Source organism: Myodes glareolus, chromosome 5 (genome assembly GCF_982192425.1).
Source record: "Myodes glareolus chromosome 5, mMyoGla1.1, whole genome shotgun sequence".
Lineage (NCBI taxonomy): Eukaryota > Metazoa > Chordata > Mammalia > Rodentia > Cricetidae > Myodes > Myodes glareolus.
This window is the reverse complement of record NC_142030.1, coordinates 17,241,089-17,266,705: the sequence shown is the minus strand read 5'-3', so window position 1 is coordinate 17,266,705 and position 25,617 is coordinate 17,241,089. Positions and strand designations below refer to the sequence as shown.

At 41.3% G+C, this 25,617-nt stretch overlaps 1 protein-coding gene across 1 annotated transcript in view; it reads left to right on the top strand.

Moving 5' to 3' along the window:
- Catspere (catsper channel auxiliary subunit epsilon) overlaps positions 1-25,617 on the top strand; it is a 120,881-nt gene that overhangs the window by 39,279 nt on the left and 55,985 nt on the right. Inside the window, exons 6-10 of the mRNA XM_048436452.3 lie at positions 606-630; positions 2,971-3,048; positions 12,258-12,364; positions 14,263-14,755; positions 18,948-19,425. Coding sequence (XP_048292409.3) covers positions 606-630; positions 2,971-3,048; positions 12,258-12,364; positions 14,263-14,755; positions 18,948-19,425 — 1,181 coding nt within the window. The remainder of the gene's footprint in view (positions 1-605; positions 631-2,970; positions 3,049-12,257; positions 12,365-14,262; positions 14,756-18,947; positions 19,426-25,617) is intronic.

Genomic DNA, 25,617 nt, shown 5'->3' with positions numbered 1-25,617 from the left:
CAGTGAATTCTTTATAATTATGTAATAAAATGTAAAAAGAATATCCAAAGGTTTAGAAACATGTATCTTGCTCTTTTGACCGTCTTGGCACTGGCAGAAGCCTGCTGGGAACAGGACTTCTAAAAGGCAAATGTGTCTGGAGGGCTGTGGTACAAGGCCGTTCTTTGCTGGCTGTAAGTGAGGTCTCTGGAGCCAAAGAGACCATATAGCTCTTCTTAAAATTGAAGGTGTTTATGGTGGAGATGAAACTGAACTCTACTTGGGCAAGAGTTGTGCACATGTGCATAAAGCAAAAAACCAGCCCAGTGGATCCTGGAGGCAAACCACACTCAGCCAGAGTGATCCAGGAAAGGACACTCAGGTATGGAAACACTGGCATGGCTCATGCCAAATTCGGAAGCCATCTTCTTACAAAGGCCTTTGGACACAGCATCCATGTGATGCTGTACCCTTCCTGGATTTAAACTACTGAAAAGTAAATAAATAAAAGTGGATTTGTGTTAAATTAAAAAAAAGAACAAAGAAGCATATATATTGAAAGTATAGTATTCTAAGTAATGCTTACACCATGTTTATTAAAATGTATTTCATTTTTCTCCCAACAGAAACAATTTTGAAAATTTAACCCAGGTAACTCTTGTCAATTTTGCATATCCATCACATGTCATTACTGCATGTTTTCCATTTATCATTTATATTTCCAGGCGAGGAATTTCCCAAAGTACTTTTGTCATAAATTCTCCATAGAGTAGCAAGGCTCAGAGTGTGTTTTGAAGACCCCTTAGTTGGCCAGGAGGCCTAGTCAAGGAAGGTCAACCATATATTTACACAAGGTGGATTTTTTTCTCCAATATTCTTTTATTAAATAGCAGAAACATTATTCAAGTGTCTTCTGTTGAAACACTGAAGAAAATTGGAAACTATTAGCAAACATTGTCTTGGTTGTTCTTATTTGGTAAAATATGCTCTTTTCACAAAATATATGTTAACATATATTTTATGAATATAATGTAGCATGTATCATGGTTTTATAAATTAGTATTATTTGATGTTCTCAGTTTTATTACATGGTACATTTGATAAGTCTAACCCACAAAATACAAAAGCCTTACAGGACCCAAGTATGATTTGTAATCTAAACAATCAGGAGGAGGATGTAGGGGAATAAGAAATTTGAGGCCAGCTTGAGCTATAAAGCAAGCTCTTGTCTCAAAACAAATTCCATGAAATTATTTAAAGACTGGAGATGTAGCTCATTTGGTAGAGCACTTTCCTGTCTTGCACAAAGCCTTTGGTTCAATCCCCAGCACCATATAACAGCACTGTGTGTGGTTACTAGTCCATGCCTGTGGCCCATGGATCAAAGCTGGTCCATGTCAGCACTCCAGAGACAAAGGTCTAGATTTCTAGGTTATCTTCAGCAATCGATGGGTTCAATCAACCGGTAATCTCAAATGTTATCAAGGATATAGAACAATCAGTTTTGGGCTACCCGGCAAGACCCTATCTAAAACACTATACCCCCAAACAAAGGAGACATAATTACAGTTAGGCAAAATATATAATGCACAAAACTCTTTAATAATGCCTTTTAAATCTAGATTTTTCTGGATTTAACTGAGTTGACCCCAAAGGTGGCAAGGCCAAATTCTACTAAAGAGAGTGGGAAGAAATTTACAAATGTTCTGAAAAGCGCCAGCGGCAGATGGTCTCCTCTGAGTCCTTGCTGCCTTTGCAGAGCAAACGATGCTAATCCTGCCCCAGCAGATCATGACTATCTGATCTCTAGCATCTCTTAATCGATGTGCTGGGCACACAGTAGCAGGCAGGACAAGTCCCTACCCTCATTATTGTGTTGTTACAGCTTGCTTAAAAGCATTATACAAAACTGCTTATTCAGTTTATAAATCCGGTATAATTCTAAAATCTAAAACTTGACACGGTTCCAAAAATTATTGACATCTTTTTGAAAATATGCAAAAAGTTAGCATGAAATATCAACAAGAAGTATCAACAGCAGGCAGTTGCCGTGCAAGCATGGTGACCTGAGCTCCATTCCCAGAACCACTTAGAGGTGGAAAGAGAGAAGCAGCTCCACACAATTGTCCTCTTACCTCCACATATGCACCATGACACAACCACCAACCACATATACACGTGTACACACACGATAATAAATAAAATTTTAAATAGAAGTCTAGAAGACAAAAGGCAATCATATACTATTGTGTATTGGTATTATACACCCCAGGAATCTGTCAGCATTCCCTAGAATAGTATCAAAACAAAGGCTATAAAACATCATCACAGTACTTAGGGACTTATCACTAAGATTTTCCAAAAAAAAAAAAAGACTCCATCCCCATATTTATGACCTAAGAATCACTATAGAAGCAAGTAAGAGAATCATGTCACTCAGCTCATCTCAACAAAACAGCCAAGAAGCAAAGGTCAGACCATCACTATGGCTAGCTGAGGTGCAGCTAAAACCATCACCAGAAGTCCGCAAGAACTTAAATGCCATGAATACATTTAATATAATAATTATCGATAATGCTGTAGTTAATATCTCATGCTGTATACCCATCCCTATGTAGGTGCTGGGAATTAAACCCAAGTCCCTCTGAATAGCTAGTACTCTTAACCGCGGAATCATCGCTTCAACCCCAGTAATGAAAACTTTTGAAATAATTAAGAATTAAAATTAAATTGAGTGGTTTTGCCACAACAACAACAACAACAAAATGAAATTTGTATAAAATATAAGGAAATGCAAATGTTTTGTGTATTTTTAATATTCTTTGATAATTTTATGTGTGCATAAAATGTATTTTGTTTATACTAACCTTTATCCCTCCCCGTAACTACTCCAAGATTCACCCTCTGTTTCCACCCCCTCCCAATTTAGTGTACTCTTCTCTTTTATAACCCACTTAGCCTGATTTGTGCCTCTCATATTTTCTTTTATAGACTGTCACCATATGGGTATACGATCCAGAAAGTTCCAGCAAAGAAGAGTTAGAATGGTACGCGCAGAAACCTTCTCTCGTAAGTACAGACATCATCTTAGGTCAGATCACACAGGCTGCCTGTCTTTTTTGAGGACTGAGTGTAAGCTATGGATACACTTAATGGATAGTCTTCTAAGCTTCCTGAAACCAGCTTAAAACACTGTTATGGCCCCCTTGTTCAGCTTAGTCACTATAGATATCTTGACCTTGCGCTTGAGCTCTACAATTGTAAACTTCTCTAGCCGGGCGGTGGTGGTGCACACCTTTAATCCTAGCACTCGGGAGGCAGAGGCAGACGAATCTCTGAGTTCGAGACCAGCCTGGTCTATAGAGCTAGTTTCAGGATAGCCAAGGTTACTCTAAGAAACCCTGTCTCGAAAAATCCAAACCAAAACAAAAAACAATTGTAAATCTCTCTGTTGAGTATTCTCTTATCGGGGTGAAGAGAGGGTCATTTCTGTGCCTTAATGATGTGCTGTGAATATCTCTATTGAAGGGATGCCTTAAAAACATAGGTAAGGTGGAACACAGCAAATGTGTCAGCCCTTCCTTATATTTGTTACAAATTTACAGTTTTGAAGACTTAAATTTTGTATTCTGTTACAACTAAAGCATACTGAGGAAAATCAATATAGGCTACTACTATTCTCTCAGGAGCCTGTGGCTATCTTAGTGGGGAGCAAGGGAAGCGAGGTGCGGCATGTGTTTGCAGAAGTCGTGTGCGGAGTGGAGACATGCCAGGGTATGTGTGTCGAGGCTGGAAGATAGCTTTATGGAGCCAGCCCTCATCTTCCTTTGTCTGTATTCCAGGGGTTGACAGGCTTACACCACAGCCAACTGAGCCCTCTCAGAAGCCTTCAGAGGTGTATTTTGACTGGCCCCAGTCCCTGGTCATTAACTCGTCCTAATCCTGCCTAAACCAACTCATTGTCCTATTCATATCAGTGGTAAACATTTCATACTGCTGCTTAACTAACCTCCTATTTCATGTCTACAGCCTCGTACTATTTAAAAACATGTTCACATTTGTGTTCTAATTCAGCACTGTATCCACATTAAGATAGAAAAACCACTGTAGAAGAAATATTCTTGTTTCCTTTTGTTTAACAAATAAAAGAGAAATATTAAAATATCCATCTATTTATCTGCCTTTGACATATAGGCACTTCATATGAGGTTTTTATGAAAGAGATTTTAAAATACAAGGCTCACATATTCTTACCTTCCATTCATTTGTTAAAGTTCTTATTTTAGAATGGTTTTATATTTATACAATTATTGCAAAGATAGTTCCCTCTATTATCATCTTATACTTGTAGGTTGGCCACAATTTATTGACAATTTTGAGGGTTCCTGGTCAGTGTTGTGCAGAATGCCAATAAACTGCTATTTATCTGAGATTTTTCTCATAGTGAGACTGGAGGTAGATGTCTCAAAAAGAAATACCCGAAGGTCCAGAGCTATTGCCATCAGATCATGCTGATGGTCTATACTACCAATGTGGCCTGGTAGTGTGTGTGTGTGTGTGTGTGTGTGTGTGTGTGTGTGTGTGTGTGCATTGCTTACCACAGCACACATGTGGAGATCAGAAGGCAATTCTCCTTCTACCATGTGTATCCCAGGGATAGAACTCAGCTCATCAGGTTTGGTGGGAAGTGCCTTTAAGCCCTGAGCCATTTCTTGGGTTCACACTCAACTTTCTTAAAGCTGAAGTTTACAGAATTTTTTATAGTTTTTTTCTGTGTTTGGAGACTTATGTGTTACTCTGACTCATTTATTTGATCAATTTTTTTATATCATTACAGATTTATGTACTTATTCCATGGTCTTGGGTTATAACATGACATTGCCTTTTTTCTAGGAGTCATTCATTAGGCTTATGTATCCCTTTTGACATCCTCCTCCTATTGGTTTGATTTGCTCTGATTTTAACCCTTTTCTTCCTATACTCTGGCACTCTACAGTGCTCCAAACCCATCTTGTAGGCTGTATTAAGAATCAAGATTCGTTCGTAAGGGTATGCTCTGGTAATTTGGTGGTTGTGGTGGTTTGAATAGGAATGGCCCCACTGGCTCATGTATTTGAATGCTTAGTCATCAAGGAGTGGCACTACTTGAGAAGGATGAGCAGGTGTAGGTGTGGTCTTGTTGAAGGAAGTATGTCATTAGAGGTGGGCTTTGAGGTTTCAAAAGCCCAAACCAGGCCCAGCAGCTCTCTCTTCCTGCTGCTTATGAATCTAGATGTAGAACTCTCAGCTATTTCTTCAACTTCATAGTTGCCTGCATCCTGCCATGTTCTCCACTGTGATGATAATGAACTAAGCCTCTGAAATTGTAAGGAAGTCCCAACTAAATGCTTTCTTTTGAAGAGAAAGGAGTGTAGGAACCTGAGAGGTCAAGAACAACCCAGGAAGGCTCACACAATTAACTCATCTGTGCTCAGGGGGGCTCACAGAGACTGAATGGACAACTAGGGAGTCTGCCTGGGGCTGACCTAGGCCCTCTGCATTTATGTGACAGTTGTGTAGCTTGGTCCTCTTGCAGGACTCCTAACAGTGGGAACAAGGGCTGTCTCTGCCACTTTTACTGGCTTTTTGGACCCTACTCCTCCTACTGGATTTCCTTGCCCAGTCTTAATACATGGGGAGGTGTTTAGTCTTACTGCAAATTGATATGCCATGTTTTATTGATACTCATGAGAGACTTGCCCTTTCCTGGATGGAAAGGGAAGAGGATAGGATTGGGGGTGGGAGCCGGAGGGGGGGGGAGGGAATGGGGAGAGACCCTGGGAGGGGAGGATGTGGTGGCCAGGTTGTAAATTAAATAAATAAATAAAAAGGAAAAGAGAGACAGAAAGGGAAGGAAGGAAAAAGAAAGGAAGAAAGAGAGAGAGAGAGACAGACAGACAGACAGACAGACAGCAAGCAAGCTGTGGTGGGGAGGAGTTGCTGTGGTCACGACGATGTCTTCTCGCAGCAATAGAACAGTGACCAAGACAGAAGTTGATACTAGGGAGCAGGGTTATGCTGTGACAGGCCCGACCATGTGCTGCTTATTGTCAGAAAGCAGACTTTGGGACTTTGGACTAGAAAAGAAGTTGAATGCTTAAAGCAGGGCTTAGCAGGCCATGCTGGTAGGAGCATGGAAGACGGTGGTGCTGAGAGCAATATAGATTATGACCGCCCAGACCAAGAGATTTCAGAGGAGAAGAATATTTGTAAGTAGCCTAGGGACCATTCCTCTGATATTTTGGTGAAGAATGTAAATGTTTTTTGCCTTTTCTGAAAAATCTACCTGAGGCTAAATTGAAGAGTTTTGGATTAATAGTGTTGGTGGAAGGATTTCAAGACAGCCTTGTATTGACTCTGTCGTTTGCTTATTAGTGGTCACTCTTATGAACACATATAATGAAGAGGAGCAAGCCGTGCAAGGAAAAATGCAAAGTTTGAGGAGAAAAGGGGCACCAGGAAGTGTAATTGATCTAAGTCCAGTGCTCAAGGAGATAAAAAGTTTTTAAAAAGTCAGATGTTAAATGAGAAAAAAAAAATGGGACTGGTGACCTCATGGTGAGACCCCAACCAGCTAAACTTGTAACTTGTGAAAATGAATTAAAGGAAATAAGAAATGAAGGAAATCACTGATAACAGAAAGATGATACAGATGTAACTGAATGGAAAGCCATGTTCTAGCCCTAGCAATCAGCAGAACTTGGCAACCTCAACCATATGATTCTTGATTTCGATTCAAGGATACAGAAAGGTGTTAGAGATTTTCCCTCCATAGCTAAGGAAAGTTGCTAAAACCAGGCTTGTGTCAGGGGTCTCCCTGCATGGAAACCTGGAAAGTGCATTGCATGGAGCCTGGATTGCTTGCCAACCCCAAGATGTTGGAGATACTAGGGCTATGAACCAAAGAAAGCTGCTAACAGGAAGTAGAGCCAGTCAGAGAGAGAGAGAGAGAGAGAGAGAGAGAGAGAGAGAGAGAGAGGAGAGAGAGAGAGGGGGGGGAGGGAGGGAGGGAGGGAGGGAGGGAGAGAGAGAGGAGAGAGAGAGAGAGAGAAAAGCTTTGCAGTCAGCAAATCTGGAGAAAGTTGGAGCTGTAAAGAGTTCTTGACATCAGATGCAGAGATGTAGAATCTGGAGTTTACCCTGCTAGCTTTCATTCTTGTTTTACCCAAGTATTTCCTCACTATGCTTCTCTTCCTCCCTTTGGCAATGTCTGTCCAGTACCATTGTATGTTAGGAGTATGTGATCTGCCTTTTGATTTTGATTTTACCAGGGTTACTGTTAGATAAGTCTCAGAGGAGACTTTGGACTTTTAAACAGTGTGGAGACTATGGCTGCCTGGGGGCCAGCCTCCAAGGAGCACAGGGCTTGACGGGAGTCCACAGCATCAGCACAAACTAAATTTTTTTTTTATCTGAGGGAGTTAGGGGAAAAGATACACACTCTCTTGATGGTTTCCATCAGACCTTGTCTTTATTCTTATTTTGCATTCTCTATTTCTTCTCTCATCCTTGATGTTTCCCTTCTAGTCCATTTTAAGTGTCTTCTACCCTAACTCTATTCTTTCCCCTACAGCTTATATATCCAGCAAAATCTTTCAGGCAATATAAAAATTACAATTTGGTTACATTCTGTTTTTCAAGTGTATGATTACAACGACTACAAAACAAACAGTAAAACCCAGCATGTTTTCCATATTCCTTATGTGATTAAACATTTTACTATTACAAGTGGAAAACAAATTATGCCGAGAACCACATACATTCACATCCAAGAAACTTGTTGTAGATAACCATGTGGCAAGCAAGCTCTTCTTCTCAGCCATGTCTTTTACTGGCAGGCTACATTTTGCAGTTACAAAGAAAGGGTCAATTACTTTGTTACTTATCTTGAAAGATAATCTTATAAGGAATGACTTTTATATATGAAAAAGAATCAGTCAACTCCACTTTAAATCTTTAGGGTACATACCCACTTGTTATTTGTTTGTTTTTTTTTATATATCAGGAGAGTGAGGGCAGAAACGGTTATAAGGAATTAACCATCACCTTTGATTATCAACCAACCCTAGCAAGTGCGTCAGTTAGTAATAGTTGAGCTGCTTTCTGTTTTTTCACCTCAGCTATGTGTCCTTCTGAACAAGCTATTATCAAAGCATCTGATCTAACCTGAAGTTATTTAAAGTTTTGTCTCTGCTAATGGTGCCCACTGAAACCTGCAACTGAGCCTTTCAGCATTAAGAGAATTTGAGCCATCCTGGCTCCTGGAAAGTCATTTTTTTCCTTAATCATTAACTTTAGCTGTGATCCATGCAGCTCATTAATGAAACCCATAGGCCCTAGCTGCGCAGCATTTCCTTGTATTTATTTTATCCATCAAATTTCCATATAAGCTAGCATTATTATTATCAATTAGACTGTACAACTTAGAAAGGAATCACCTTTTTGACAATCCATATATAAAAATTCCCCATAGAGTGGGATGTCTCCATGAGATAAACACACTACATTACAGGCAGTAGGGCTCTGCCCACATCCATTCACACCATGCCAGACACCAGAGAAAGATAGCAACAGTAAACGTGTAAAGGCACAGCAGAAGCAATAGCATTCCAGGCTCTGTGGTCTCCAGACTCTGCCTGTTCAAGATTGACCTATCAGAGAGTTTCCTCCTGGTGGTCTGACACCTTGAGCTTCCATTGCCACCTGCTGCTCCTCTGGCATGGCCACTGACAGGAGACTGTGAAGGACTCTAGGGACTTTGAAGTTTGACTAAATGCATTTTGTGATTATGATATAGCTATAACCCTATGGGGCCAGGGAGTAGAATGTGATGGTTTGAATAAGAATGGTCCCCATAGGCTCATGTATTTGAATGCTTAGTCATCAGGAAGCGGCACTACTTGAGAAGGATTAAGAGGTGTGGTCTTGTTGGAGTAGGTGTGACCTTGTTGGAGGAAGTATGTCATTGGGGGATGGGCTTTGAAGTTTTAAAAATCCAAGCCAGGCCCAGTGTCACTAATAGAGATGTAGAACTCTCAGTTCCTTCTCCAAAACAATGTCTGTCTGCATCCTGCCATGCTCCTCATGATGATAATGGACTAAACCTCTGAAACTGTAAGTAAGCCCCAAATAAATGCTTTCTTTTATAAGAGTTTCCATGGTCATGGTGTTTCTTCATAGCAACAGAACACTAAGGCAGGAGTGTTGCCCTATCTCACCTGGCAGAACAAACTCAAGTCACTGCACTATACAGCATATGCCCACATGTGTATAAATTTTCTATATATCTATATTATGTTAAGTTAAACATGAGTTCATATTCTCCACCTTAAATATATTACTACATGACTCATTTGATACTCGAGGCTTGCTATCTGCAATTTAGCAATAAGAAATCAGCCTTGAGATGGACAGATTAAGGCTGTTAAGGGTACTGGCTGCTTCCAGAGGGCCTGGGTTTTTTTCCCAGCACCCACATGACAGTTCACAACTATCTAACTCCAGCTTCTGGGGCCAATACCTTCTTCTAGCCTCTGTGGGGCACCAGGAATGCATGTGGTACATATAGCCAAAACATTCATGCATATAAAATAAAATACTTTAAAAACAACAACATAAAAAGCCATCCTTTTATTATCTGTTATTCATTTGTTTAATTTTAATATACATTTTATTCAATATTTTAATATGTATTTATTATTGGACTGTCATAACAAAATGCCCTGGCCTGATTAGCTTCAAAACAAAACAAAACACACACACACACACACACACACACACACACACACACACACAGATTTATTTTCTACCATTTCCAAGGCTAGATTTCCAAGAGCAAATTTCCAGCAGATTCCATTTCTGGTGATAGCTTTCTCCCTGGCTTGTAGATCGTGCATTGTAGTAGAATTTGATTTGAACAAGATTTGTTCCTTTGTGACTTTCTTCACTTGGCACAAGATCTTCATATATGATCTTTTTTTTTGTCATTTTTGAGACTGAGATGTAGTCCATTGTACCACATACTACGTTTTGTTTGTTCATCAATGACAGTTGGCTTGTTTCTACTTCGGGGCTATTGCAAAATATGCTGGTGATTCTACGTAGTGATATTTTGTTTGTGTTTTAACAAATAAAGCTTGCCTAAAGATTAGCATACATAGCTAAACCACTAGAGGCCAGGCTGTGGTGGCTCACACCTTCAATCCCACAATTTAGGATTCCCATGTCTTTAATCCCAGAACTGAGGAGGAGATAGGAAGGGATATGGAAAGGAATTTAAGAAGAGAGGAGACAAGAACTCACTGCAGTCTGAGGTTTGGTGGAGATAGATGCAATCTGAGGTCAGGATCACCCCTTTGTTTGTCCGAGAATTGGTAGCGGTAAAAGAACTCTCCAGTGACTGGCTGCTCTGCTCCTCTGATCCTTCACCTTTCACTCCCTACTATCTGGCTCCCGGTTTTATTTATTAAGGCCAATTAGAATTTGTGCTACAATTCTGCTTTAAATTCCTTTAGAAACCTGTAGTGTTTCTCACAGTCTTTCATGGCCCTCTACTCCTGGTTCACTAAAGACTCCAGTTCTTCCGTACCCTCGGCGACACTTTGTGGGTTTTGTGGAATCAATCAGTGATGTTTTGCTTTTTGAAATAGCTATCCCCAACATAGGGGAAATCTCACTGTGTGTGCTTTTTGCTTGCTTGTTTTTTTTAGGCATAACCTCAGTAAATAACTCTAGCTGGCCTCAAACTCAGAGATCCACCTGCTTTTTCCTCCTGAGTACGGGGATTAAAAGTGTGTGCCGCATTGCCAACAACATTGTGGTTTGATCTGCCTTTCCATAAAGACTGGTGATGCTGACCATCTCCTCATGTCCCCATTGACCATTTACATAATCTACTTTGGGAAAAGATGTCTTTTTAAGTCTTTGTTCATTTGTGGTCATGTTCTTTCAGAATTACTGGGCATTATTCTGAATATTAATATTCTGTGCCAGATGTGATTAGCAAGTATTTTCTTTCTTCTATGGGCTGTTTTGTTTTTTTTTTAACTTTACTTTTATTTTTTTGTTTGTTTGTTTGGTTGGTTGGGATTTTTTGTGGGGTTTTTGTTGTTGTTTTGGGGGTTGTTTGGTTGGTTTTTTTTGTTTGTTTTTTTTTTTTTTTTTTTGGTTTGGTCCAGTTTGGTTTTTTGAAACAGGGTTTCTCTGTGTATTCCTATCTGTCCTGGAACTTGTTCTGTAGACCAGGCAGGTTCCTGTCTCCCTGGTTCTGGGATTAGTGGCATGGACCACCATGCCTAGCTGGTCTTTTCACCTTGCTGAGAGTGTCCTTTGGTACACAGATACTTTGAACTTCGGTGAGGGATGCTTTCCTTTCTATTGACAGCACCCACTTCTCTTACTTACTTTTTATTTTTAAAATTTATGTACATATGTGAGTACAATGTCCATGGAGGCCAGAAGAACGCACTGTGGGGAGAGAGAAGGAATCAAGGTTCTGGGGGCCTTCAGTAGAGCAGGGGAAAGTGATGTGGAAGTGTCAGCATTAATGAAGTCCTTCAGATGGGATGATCACCTCAGTAGAGTGAATGCTGACAGATTTTTATTATTTTTTCTGGGACCACTAAAGTTGGTTAGCAGGTGAAGTTTCTTGCTGCCAAACCTGAATGGCCTGAGTTCAATCCCTGTGACCCAGGTGAGAGGAGAGCAGTGACTCCCTCAGGTTGCCCTGTGACCTCCACATGTGCGCCCTGTGACCTCCACATGTGTGCCCTGTGACCTCCACATGTGCGCCATGGCAATGTGCACCATTACCCACAACAAAAACACAAAATAAAAGAAAATTTAAAACTTAGGTTTCTGTATTTTCAGGATCTCAGCAGTCTTCATTCATGTAGGCTTCTGATAGCACAAAGATGCCTTCAATATATTGGCTCCCGTACCATGGCTTATATTCATTTATAGACTGGAGCAAGCACTGTTCTGCGGAACTGTACCTCTATTCATAAAATTCTTAGAGGGAGGAAGCTAGATGGTTAAAAGAAACAAAAAATCTTGAAAGTTTGTTGAATATATATATATATATGTGTGTGTGTGTGTGTGTATGCATAAACAATTTCTTAATTAAAAGAACAAATTTAATACATTATTAAATACATGAAAGTAATTCCAAATACCTTTGGCTATGAAAATAATAAAAGAGAAACTTTATCTGTTTTGTTTTTGTTTTGTTTTTTTTTCAGAATTCCAAAATACTAACCAACTTGTTGAATACCCTGGGGCAATACCCTCACATTGGCACAATAGTGAAGAGGATCACCTATAAATCGAGTGACTTAAGTTCGGAGGGGTATTTAATTTTTTAATTTACCTTTAATTTAAAAATTTGAAACTTTAAACGAGATTTGAAAACATTAGTGGACTTTTATAAAATGTATCTGACATGCGATTTCCAAGGGAAGAATTCCTTTGTGCTACAGAAAAAAATAACTTGTGATCATTTCAGCTGACAATCAACTCAGAAAACACCAGTCAGACTGGTGGACCATGGTGTCACTGTTTAAAAACCTAACCCTCAATCTCAAAGCCTCAAAAGCAGTGACCATGTCCCTAAACGTTCCCAGCTCAGCTGTGATAGTGGACTATGGCAATGTGTGACTATAATAGTCCCTGCCTCCACCACTGCCCTTTAACACACAGCTTCTCTAATACACCTTGTGTCCTCCTCCCCACCAATTCTAACCAGAAAGGCAACATCTGTTAACTAGCGAAGGTACATCACAAGGTACAGACAGGCTTTCTTAACCTCCGGAGCACCTAACCACAGGCAGAGCGGTTGGAACTAAGGGATATAGTTACTGTCTTCAACAAGGGAACCGAGATGCTCCCACGGAAGTGACACACTACCTGACCCAGGCCTGCAGGAGAGGGAGTAGGGAGTACTTTCCTGAAAGTGAAGTGGCCAAATTGGGAGTCTTCTCAGTGTGAGTGAGGGGTGTCAAGTTCCAAGATTTGCAGAAAACTGCAATGAATAGGTAAAGAAGTGTCACTCAGATTTTCAAAGGAGTAAGTCAGAACTCAAATTATTCCTACTTTTATAACACTATGGAAGTGGCGAGGCAGAATCAGCAGTCCCTATAAAACCAAACTGAAGGCCTTCTCCGATGTAGCAGAAGGGCTGGGATTAAAGGTGTGTGCCACCACTGCCTGGCCCTTTCCTATTTTTTAAAAAATATTTATTTATTTATTTATTATGTATACAACATTCTGTCTGTGTGTATGTCTGCAGGCTAGAAGAGGACACCAGACCTCATTGCAGATGGTTGTGAGCCACCATGTGGTTGCTGGGAATTGAACTCAGGACCTTTGGAAGAGCAGACAATGCTCTTAACCACTGAGCCATCTCTCCAACTCCCCTTTCCTATTTTTAACAAGCTTTGTTGAATGATAACTTATATGCCATACAATCCACCGTTTTAAACTATAGTTCACACCCATTCAGTGGTCGGGACATTCCCACTTGCTCACCCAGTGCCACTATTATACGAACATGACTCCTGGTTCAGTCACTCTCAAGTTGGCAAGCATCTTGGCTATGCTTCCCTCAGCTCTCCTGTGTATCATGCTGCTGGGAGCATCTGCATGTCGATTTGCAGCTGCCACCATGCCTTGTTTCTCCTCGACATACAGAAACAGTGCGATTTCTGGGGCTTGTGGTGTCTTCCACATTTGGTTTTTGAGGGATGACTTAAACTATGCAGTTTTAAAGTCACTACCCTTTTCAGATCTCCCTCGGCAGAACATAAAGTTTCCTGTTTCTCTATACCCATTGAATGACACCTGTTATTGTCTTCTTTATATATAGCAACCATAGAAGGACTCATTGATGAAATTACTAAGTGTGGTAGAGTTAACTTCAGAGGTAAGAAGGAAAGGCGTATCTAAGGGATTTGTCTTCATCTGTTATACAAGAAAGCAATAGGTGATGTGTAAAACTGTATGTTAAGAAAGAGGGGCATAGGACTGTTTACTTGGCGTTAGTGAGACATACTGCAGAAAAAAAGAGCATCCAAAGTCAAGAGTATTTTCCTCTCTGAGTGAAGAATAAAAAAATGGAGCCATGGCAGCCTACGTTGATAAAAGCTTAGAATTTTTTTAGATGTATAAACTGTGCATGTTGGATTAGAGAAAGGAGAGATAATTTTTCTTCTCTCTTTTTTCTTTTCTTTTTCGTTTTTCTTTCCTTAGAACCTGGACCGTTACTGTGCCAATGTCCTCAGATGATGTAGTGAAAGAGATAAGAGGAACCACAGTGGCTTTCCAAGATTGCTTCGTTGCCAATCGCAAATTTATTCTGACGCATCCGCTGAGGATATTCACCTTAGGACAAGGAGAGTTACCCCTCACTGTGCCTGCTGGGAAACCAATGCTGACTGCCGCTGGTATCTGTGTTGTTACATATTCTCTCGTGGTCACTGAAGACGAAACCTTCATAACATATGATGCCTTCCTTACCTGGACTAGGATAAGAGTCCCCCCAGGTATTATGACTGATGCTGAAAGGCACAACATCAGTGGTGTGGCCGCATTCGAGGGTGCACTCATTTTTATAACAAATGGATCTCTTTACTTAAAAACTACGAAATCATTTAGAAAACTGGGCATGGAAGACAGTGCTCCTGAAACCGGTGTTCTTGGCATTTCAAGAAGAAAGTGGTGTAAGCTCAGGTATTTATTTAAGGTTAGTGAAAGATGATAAATGTGAGTATGTGTGTTATCTACGCATATTTAGATATATTACTATAATGTTTATTCAGTACTATATCAGGGGCTCTACAAAGCAACTCTCCCAGCCAATAACCCCGTTTACCTTTTAAGACCATACAAGATTCAGCACGTTCAAGCTATATTTGGCTAAAGACAGTTATTTAAAGATCTAAACAACTATATCTCTGAAATTCAAGTTTTCCGAGTTATCTTAGCCATAAAGATGTTATCCCCAGTGGCAAAGAAAAAAATTAATCTTGTATGCTATCATGAAGAGCAATATAGTCACACTGTGAGGACGGAGCCCCCCTGTATATGTTCACCCAAGACCCTGTGTGCTTTCAAATGTTAATCAACCTGCCCACAATAGTATGGAGAATAGATATCAAAGCATTCTCACTACAAAACATAAATATTGCACAAAAATGTAAATGTTCTTTTAACTACATTATTGGGCTCCTAAAGAAACATGGCAAAAGCAAGCACATATGTTGAACATTAAAATGTATGAAATAACCATGCCGACCATGAAGGATGGTCTGAATGACGTGTGGCTACAATTCCAGTTGCCGTGAATCCTGGACAGTAAGTAGGGCTGGACTATTCCTGGTAGCAAAGGTGGGGCGTGGCTTTCTTACAACATTCTCAGCTTAGGTGGTAATGAGTGTGGCTGCTCTAACACCCACCTCACAAACACTTCATAAAGCGTTTCATAGATCCACAACATAGGACCCACCAAGCTTCTCCCCACCTCAGGGAAGCTCACCCCACTCTTTCCTTGGGGTGCTCTGCTCAGCTTTACCAACCCCACTGATGCTTTGGGAAATGAGCCTCCACTTAACCTGTGTCTTGATTGAATTCATTCTTTCAAAGAGGACAAGAATCAAAGGACACACCGCCACTCCCATCCCCACCACCTATTCCCAATCCCCACCTCCCCACAACTTCCCCACAGTAAGAGAAATTCTGGGAGGAGAAAAGCTGGCCCAAAGGACTGGCCCAAAGGAAGATACAAGTTTCAACATGTGAGCTGTCCTCAGGACTGACCTCTGACTGTCAAAGTTCAGATACCAGGAGGCAAAGCCTTAGGACAGAGTAAAGGCCGGGGGGGGGGGGGGGTTGGAACAAACTCTTTTTGCATAAAACAATGACCTCCAAAGAAATCCTAATACATTCAAACCTCTGTCAGCTTTCATTACAGAAAGTGGAGGGACTGGAGATGTACATAACAGTAAAGAGAGCTGACTGCTCTCCCAGAGGACCTGACCGTGAGTCCCAGCACTCACATAGTAACTCAGAAACGTCTGTAACTCCAGTCCAAAGGGATCCAATACCCTCTTTTTACCTCCTTAGGCATCAGAAATGCACATGGATGTACAGACATATATCTAAGCAAAACACCCATATACATGAAATGATAAAAGTAATCTAAAAATTAAATGTTCTAAACACTAGGATATTTTAAAAATGCAGGTAATACTTAAGAATATACTTGCATACACATATGGAAGAGAGGTCATGAATTTGAAAGAGAGCAAGAAGGCGATATGGAAGAATTTGGAAGAATAAAAGGATAGGGGGAAATGATGTAATTATATTAAAATCTCAAAAACAAAAAACCATTTCTTTAAAGTGTTTCCCTCTGGAGTTCCTACACAGCAGCCAACTCACGGTCGCTTAGGTGTTTGAATTCACAGTATTTATGTGGGTTACTTACATGTGACACCTGAAAAGGGAAATCTATTGAGTAATTACCAAGCTGGCCTCTGTGGATCATCTCTATTATTAATTGGTGGTGAAGGCCCAGCCTAGAAGTAGCCAGGGTCATTTCCTAGGTTTTGGTCCTGAACTGTGTTGTGTGGAGAGAGGGGCACCATTGAGAGAGGGCGCCAGTGTGGAGAACACAAGTTCACATTGCTTTCATTCTCTCTCTGCTCTTGACTGTGGACGCGATGCTGCTTCCAGCTCCTGCCGTGACCTCCCTACAGTGATGGACTGCAACCCGGGACTAGGAGCCAAATCAACCCAAACCCTTCTCCCTTGGGGCTGCTTTGGTTAGTTTTTGATCACAGGAATTGGGAAGACACATTTCTGTATCAGAAAAGAAGAAATTCTCAAATCAAACATCTCTGTTTCCATATTAAAGAAGTAGCTGAGGGCTCTGAAGGGATGCCATAGTCGGGCCTTTCTTCTCTTACATATCAGTATCAATATTCATTTTCAAAGCTGTAGTAATTACAAAATATCTATAGCAAGTTTTTTTTTTCATAGTGGTTCTGCCTTAACTCAACTCTGGCATATCCCATCTTCCAGCATTTCAACTTAGTGGGTGTAAAGTGGCATTTCATTTTAATCGTTTATCTAGACTTCCTGTTTTCTCTTTCATAGTGCTGGAGTTAGAACCCAGGACCTCACTTCCAGTCTCTAGGTCTTATGTATTTCTTGCTCATGTCTTTCTTCTCTTTAACCATCACCCTTTCTGTATCTTTGTATTTAAGAAGAGTTTCTTTTTTAAAAATATTTATTTATTTATGTATACAATATTCTGTCTGTGTGTATGCCTGCAGGCCAGAAGAGGGCATCAGACCTCATTACAGATGGTTGGGAGCCACCATGTGGTTTCTGGGAATTGAACTGACGACCTTTGGAAGGAAGAGCAGGCAATGCTCTCTCTTAACCTCTGAGCCTTCTCTCCAGCCCCTTAAGGAGAGCTTCTTATAAACTTAAAAGTTTTTGTGTTGTTGCTGTTTTTTTTTTAATCCATGGTGATAATCTCTGCCGTTGAGTAGAATCTGTTTAGATGTAGTGTTAACTATTACTATAGCTGGATTAAGACTAATTGGGAGGCTGGAGAGACTGCTTGATGGTGAGGAGTGCTTGCTGCTCAATCATGAAGATCAGAGTTGAGATCCTAGCACCTATGACAGGCAGCTCTCAAAGATCTAGAGCTCAGTATGAGAGATCCAAGCTATTTGTTTGGCCTCCCTGGGCACCTGAATACCTGTGGGCACACACACACACACACACACACACACACACACACACACACACACACACACACCAAACCTTTGGGACATAAAGACCACTGTTTTGGCTCCTTTTCCTCTCTACCAGGCATTAAAGCTAGGTCCTCATGCATTGTTGTCAATCATTCTAGCACTGAGCCACCTCCCAACAGCAACATTTATTTTTCTTTCTATCCCACTGGTTCTTTGGTCCTTTGTTTCTTCATTCTTACCTCATTCTAAATGGATTGTAAAAAATTTTAGTATTTTTGCATTGTCTCATATAGATTTTTAAAAATAGGAACTACTTTTAGTTGTAAAACTGAGATTTATAATAATAATCTTTAACTTATCAGGTTTACTTTTAAATAATATACTATGTAGAGCTCAATAAAAATCGATAAAAAAATAATATACTATGTCACAACACTGTAGAACCTTGTGACTGTGTCTTTGTATTTATACTCCAATCCTATGTATGGTCTCATATTTTACTTCTAAATGTGCAACAAATTTCATGACACTTGTTTATATTAGCCTTTGAGTAGTCTAATATCAGAGGAACACATAGATGACAGTGTAAAATGATAAAAATTAAAACAAAGAAAACTGTTTTTTTTCTTGTTTCATGGGATATTTGGGTTTGTTTGCTTGTTTGTTTGTAATTGAGACAAATTACAAACTGGCATCAAACTAAGAAGTAGCCTCCCTCGAGCTTCCAGCTTCTGGGACTACTACAGGTGTACACGAACATAGCAAGTGTGATAAATAATAGGCCAGGAAAGGCTGATATTTTCAAGGATAAAGGAAAATATCATTGATTCTTTCTATTGCTAGAAATATGAGAAAAAAATTAATGTAACTATTTCTTTTCATTATATCTAGTGTGACATGTTTTTATCTAAAGGGCGTCAGTTCCTAAAGTTTTATTCTGAAATACGCTTGGTAATAGCTCGGTAACTACCTCCTCCTCATTTCATCACCTTTGGTGCTGGGGATGAAACCCAGAGTCTCAGGAACCCAGGATTTTGTGCTGCTGAAGAGCTGGCTGCCCCTCCCACTCTCTGTTCTTCACTGTCGAGAGCAGGAAAAGATAGAAGACAGAAATTGTCAGACCACTCTCTGTTCCTGAAAATTTTTTCATTTTTTTTTCTTTTCTAGAATTCAAGAAGAAGAAGCGTAATGGCAGTATGGACAAAAAGTGAAGTTTATCTTGGATATCCTACATATAAATATGCAAAAGTACTAGATGTTCCAAAACTGAAAGCCATGCTAAACTTTAGCAAGAATGACCAAGTAGAAATGCAGTATGCGACTTACACGTGGCACTCTATGGAGCTTGCTGTGCTAATATCCTACTGCTCCCTCTGCACTACCACCAAAATCATTTTATTGCTGCTGTATAACGAGGATTCACCAAAGTGGATACTCCAGAACTTACAACTAGAGGTGCCCGTGGACAGAACATTGACCGCATATTTCCTTTACGCGGCCCCGCCGGATGTGATCCTGTGGGATGCCCACAGCGTGTACTATTTCTACAAAAACTTCACCATTAGTGGAATTTTAACAGCAGAGTCAGGAGAGATCAATCTGTCAAAGTTATCAGCTGGGAGCAAAATCCACAGCGTCAATACAGGTGAGGAGTTCTCAACTCTGCCAAAAGTATTCTGGGTTTCATTGTATTGATGTTCCAATATGTGGTGCCTTTGATAGCTATGGGTGTATATTTAGCCACCTACAGCTTAATCAGTTTTAAATTTGACCAGTGTTAGACTGTGATCCCATGTTGCAGGATGGTGGACTCAAAAGTTTCATTTCACTAGATTGGCAGATGCTAAGGGAGAAGTTTATTTATTTGTCAGGGTAGGAGGTACTGTGCTGTCTTTTGTTTTGTTTTGTTCTTTTGAGCAGGGCTCCTCTGTGTAACAATCCTGTCTGTCCTGGAACTCACTTTGCAGACAAGGCTGACCTCGAACTCTGAAAGTGTTACATTGTTTAATGTTCCGAAGGTTCGCACAACTGAGTACCTTGATCTGTAGCTTCATGCTGCAGTCCTACAAGCCAGCAAGGAACCAGAAATCAAGTTGCCAGCAGAATATGCTCCTCTGTAACCTGGAATTTGGGGAGGTGGTGTTTTCTCTTTGTTTTGTTTTTGCCTTTCCCCTTTGTAGGCAGAAACTGTTAGTTTCCGGGCCGCCCAGACCTGAATAATCACACAGAAACTATATTAATCACAACACTGTTTGGCCAATAACTTAGGCATATTTTTAGCTAACTCTTGCATCTTAAATTAATCCATAATTCTTGTCTGTGTTAGGCACATGGCTTAGTACCTTTCATCAGTGAGACATTCTCATCTACTTCCTCTGTGTCTGGGTGACAACTGCAGATCGAGCCTTTGCTCCTCCCAGAATTCTCATATTCTGGTTGCCCTACCTACATTTTCCTGCCTGGCTACTGGCCAATCAGCATTTTTTTAAACCAATACAAGTGACAAATGTTTACAGGGTACAAGACCATTGTCCTACAGTAACCTGTAGTAATGAGAGAGAGAGAGAGAGAGAGAGAGAGAGAGAGAGAGAGAGAGAGAGAGAGAGAAAGTGCTGTGTCCCACCACCCAGCTAGCTTATGCCTGAAAGAATCACACGGAAATGGTATTAATTAGATTACTGCCTGGCCCATTATATCTAGCCTCTTTTTGGCTAATTCTTACATCTTGCTTTAACCCATATCTAGTAATCTGTGTAGCACCATGTGATTGTGGCTTACTGGCAAGAGTCTAACCTATGTCCATCTCAGGCAGGAGACTCATGGCGTCTGCCACACTTCCCTTCTTCCCAGCATTCCGTTCTGTCTACTCTGCCCACCTATGGGCTGCCCTATCAAAAGGCCACGGCAGCTTCTTTATTTAATCAATGAAATCAACACAAATACAGAAGGACCTCCTATACCAGTAACCCATCTCATGGCCACATCAGTCCAGTCTCTCCTCCTGTTACTGTACTGTGTTCTTCATGTGCACCTTGCTTTCATGTGGACACCTTTTAAAAGGACACAACCAAAGCAAGGAGATGATTCTGTGTATACAAACTCTTGCTGCTCAAGCCCAGTGACCCGAGTTTGGATCCCCAGGACTGGGCACAGTAACATAGTATTTATAATCCCAGCACACCCACGGGAAAGGGGAGGTTGGGAGCAAAGATAGGAGATTGCTGGCCAGCTAGCTTAGTTTATAACTGGTGGGAAGACCCTGTCACAGAGAAGGCGTGAAGGAGAGCAGCTCTGACACCTGAAGGTTGTCCTTTAACCTTTCTTACACACTACCAGTGGGCTAAATCCCCAATCCGCAATGTAGGTTTATATAGATCTATATTCTAATCCACAAGCAAACCACTCAAAATAGTCAAGCCTCAACTTTCCAGTCATCTGGAGAAATGGATTTATATGTCATAATTTGCAGTTACTCTTTCTTGACCCCATGTTACCCTTTAACTCACAGCACTTCAGTTTTCTTGCCCATATATTGCAAGAAAGTGTTGTATAGCATCACTCTCTGTCCCTCTTCGCTGTTTCCCTTCAAATCAAAACTTAGCAGACTTTCAACCAGTCAGCCTTCTTCAGTCAGAGTTCGGTTTTCAGGCACCTTGAGTGATCCACTGGTGGCCTTTGAAATAATTTAGCATGATCTCTGGGCCTTTCCTTAAAATCCCTTTTTAACTTGACTTCTAGAGAATCTCTTCTCCCCATGTTTACCCCTCCTCCTCCTTCTTCCTACCCCTCAACATCATAACTTCAGAACAGCAAACCAAGCGTCCCAGAGCATGTTTTGCTGACTTCTGAACTCTGTTGATCCTTGTGGTTTGCCCTGCAGTGAGCATCCTCAGGCTGATCTCACTGTTCCTATCTCCAACTGCCCTTCCCAACACATTTATGGGGATGAGCGCAGTCATTCCAAATCTCAAGTGTCTGAGATATTTATATTGAAAGGTGCCTAAGGATATTTGTAAAATGCACCTCTTAGTATGTCTGTGAGAGCAACCAGGGATGCCTAACTGAAGGAGGTTGGGGAACCTGCCCTGAGTGTCATCACAAAATCCCATTGGCTGGAGTCCTGAATGAAATAAGAGAGATAAGAGGAGAGAGCCGGCCAGCGCAGGCACTTCCCTGCTTTCTGCCCACCATGAAATAAGCAGCCTCCCCTTCCATGGGCTCCTGCTAGCATGGTAGTGAGCATCTATTTGCGCCCAAAGTCAGACAGTCAGCTCACATGAGTCTCAACTCTCAACCCATAAGTCAAAATGAATCACTCCTTCTTCTAAACTGTTTCTGTCAATGAGAATGTGATCAACCAAACCACACAGAACAAAAATGGTACCAGACAGATACAGTCACTGTTGTAGCCAGATTTGACTGTAGTTCTTTTTTTTTCAGTGCCTAAGACAAAATTTTTTGTTGCTTTATAAATAATACTATTCAAAATTTCCATTCCGTCCCCTCCTCCCATTTCCCTCCTGTTTCCTCCTTCCCTTCCAGTCCTAAGAGAGGGCAGGGTGCCCTGCCCTCTGGGAAGTCCAAGGTCCTCCCCCATCCATTCAGACTTAGGAAGGTATAGTTCTTAAACCTCTGAGGCTCACCTGTAGTAATAATCTGGAAAAGTATGAAGGTACAGGCTAGAACAGTTCTGGAATGTTACATGAAAGGCTTAAAATGTACTTTTGTTTTAATTATGTAATATCTGAGTATGTATGGTGGGGGTATGAGCACTTGAGTACAGGTACCTGGGGTCATCTGGAGCTGGAATTATAGGCGGTTGTGAGCTGTCCATGCCATGAGTGCTGGGGCCGGAACTTAGGGCCTCTGGAAGAAAAGCTCTGGACACCAAGCTCAATGGGCCAGTTCTGGTGAGAGCTCAGAAGATCAAACTGTCATTAGAAATGATTGGGTTAAGGAATCTGAGAAGAAGACATCCATGTTCCAGCCTGGCAAAGAACTTGGCTACATTCTGCTCGTATCCAGAGCCTGCCCATATCCAGAGGCTGAGATTTAAAGTAAAAATCAAATTAATCTTGTGAAGGGACTGTCAAGACAGCCTTCATTACGGGTTTTACTGGTTGCTTTAGTAAGGTTTTTGGGAGCCGAGAGCAAAAAGGATGGAAACCTTTGATGTTTGCACAGAAGGGTCTGTGAAACTTTGAGGCTGAGGAAGGCTTGCTTTCTGAAGAGATTGCCACTATTAACTAAAAGCCATGTGTTTTGTCTTTGGGACCATAGGAAAAGTCACCTTGGGAACTGGGTAGGACTCACCCAGTGCATACTCAAAGGTATCAAAGAATAAAAGCATTTGAGAGTCTCTCCCCTCTGAAAGGAGCCTCCAGGGTATCCTGCCTGTGCAGAAGACCTCAGAAACTGTTTCTCAAGATTCTTTTCACTATGCTCAGTCATATAGGTACTAGAGGCCAGTGTGGCTGTGGTCTAAGGGAACCTGGCCACCCCTGAAATTGGCAACAGACCTTGGCTTCATCCACTCAACAGCAGTTTTGTAGGCATGCAAACTATAAGAGCTAATGGGGTGGTGTGTTTTAGGAAGCTGCTTGTTTGTCCCAGCCTCCCAGAACCAAAATAATCACACAGAAATCATAGTATTTACAATACTGTTTGGCCAATATCTCAAGCATATTTCTAGCTAACTCATATCTTAAATTAACCCATCTCCATTAATCTGTGTATCGCCATGAGGCTGTGGCTTACCGGGTAAAGTTCCAGTGTCTGTCTCCAGTGGGTCTACATGACTTCTCCCTGACTCGGCCTCCTTTCTTCCAGCATTCAGTTTAGTTCCCCCCACACACACCTGCCTAGATCTGCTCTACCCTATCACAGACCTAAGACAGTTTCTTTATTAACCAGTGGTATTTACAACATACAGAGGGGAATCCCACATTAGTGGTGGAGGCTTCCATCCAAATTCGTGAGGTCAGACAGTGTGACATCCTTGTCATTCCCACAGGCAGTTCCTGACAGTCCCTAGTTGGAGATGTCAGGGGGTAGCAACTTTCAGGAATGTAGACTATCTGCCAAGAATGACCCTGGAGCCAGCTCAAGAGAGGCTGTTCAGGTTGAAGACTTCAAGGCCATCCCTTGGCGCACGGGGCCCACATCCCACCACCACAATATGCCTTAAATACGAAGAATATTTCTGTAGGGTTCAACATTTGTCTTGAAAGCTTTCTCATTTTTCTTTCCTCATCCTTCTCTCTTGAAATAAGAGTGTTTATTCTGTGTTACTGTGCCTCTAAAGTATTTAATTTGATCATGTTTACAGCTAAGACTTTGCCTTCAATCTCAGAAGAAACTGTTTAGACTGTTAAGACTTTGATGAACCTTAGAGATGGACTCAAGGTGTTTTGCAGTGCTGGGGGGAGGGGGCACTCCATAGTGGTTTGGTTTAAGGTTGAATGTCAAATTGACAAGCAGTGGACTTTGATGCTTAGTCATGGTTGTCAAGTTGACTAAGAAATGCCTAAAGAGAAAACCAAAGCAAGAAGAGGAGGAGGAGGAGGAGGAGGAAGAGGAGAAGGATAAGGAAGAGGAAGAGGAGGAGGAGGAGAAATACCCAGAATTACCTGGGTAGTGGTGGCACACGCCTTTAATCCCAGCACTTGGGAGGCAGAGGCAGGCAGATCGCTGTGAGTTCGAGGCCAACCTGGTCTTCAGAGCAAGTTCCAGGACAAGATCCTAAGCAACAGAGAAACCCTGCCTCGGGGAAAAAAAAATAAGAAAATAAGAAAAAAAAAGAAAAGAAAAGGAAGAAAATAAAAGCCTAAAGACAAAGCATGGAGACTAGTAAAGAAAGCCCCTAAGTATTTCCAGGGAGGATTAAGGGGAAAATACCTACTCTGGGTGGGGCAGCACCATCCCATAGGTTGGAGGCCTATATGAAATAAAAGGGGAAAACATGCCAGTATTAGGCATTCTCTCTAAACTCCTCAGTAACTGAATAGAGGATGCTCAAGTAGTTGAGATGTCAGGCAAGGACTCAAAAATCTAGTTTTTGTTGTTGTTGTGTTGTTTTGTTTTGTTTTTCAAATCAGTAACCTTAAAGGGAATTCGAAAAAGCAAATGAAATAATGAAGTGAATAAAAGACCAGAAAACCAACCCAGAAATCCAGCAAGGAAAGCAAGATTTCGGAAAACCAAACGAACAGAACCGTAGGAAACGAAAACGCAGTGGAAAGCATCACCTGTAAATGGGACCAAGCAGGGCTGGGGAAACAGGATGGGGGGTGGGGGGGGGTCGACCATGTCAAGGACTGAATGTAAAAATCAAAGCCATAGCGCATTCATCTGGCAACATTTTTAAGAACTGAGCATGGATCACTGTAACTCAGGAACAGAAGGGCGGGCCAGGAGCCGCCTTCAGATGCCGCCATGAGTGTGCAGGGTGAAGGGGCAGATCTTGGGCTGCTCCGAAGAAAGAGCAGAGGAACACAGGAAGTCATAAAGGGAGCCACACTCCTCCCAAGTATGGGAAAACCCTTTTTTTCATACAGTACCTGATAGTCACCACTGATAGGAGGAATGTGTGGATCTCGTTTTATTACGTGTAGTTCTTACATATGAGAATTAAACCTGCTCTGTGCTTAGCTGCCACTCTGTAGTTTTTCCCTGCATCCTATTGGACACCCTATGTGAGGTATATGTCAATGAAGTTTATATTAACAGCATGAGATGGTCGTGTATCTCAGTCCTTTCATTGCCTCATGTGCCATCGCACTTTCCGTTCCCTTGCCCTGTCGCTGCTGATCGCCACTCTTCCCTGCTCAAGTCAGTT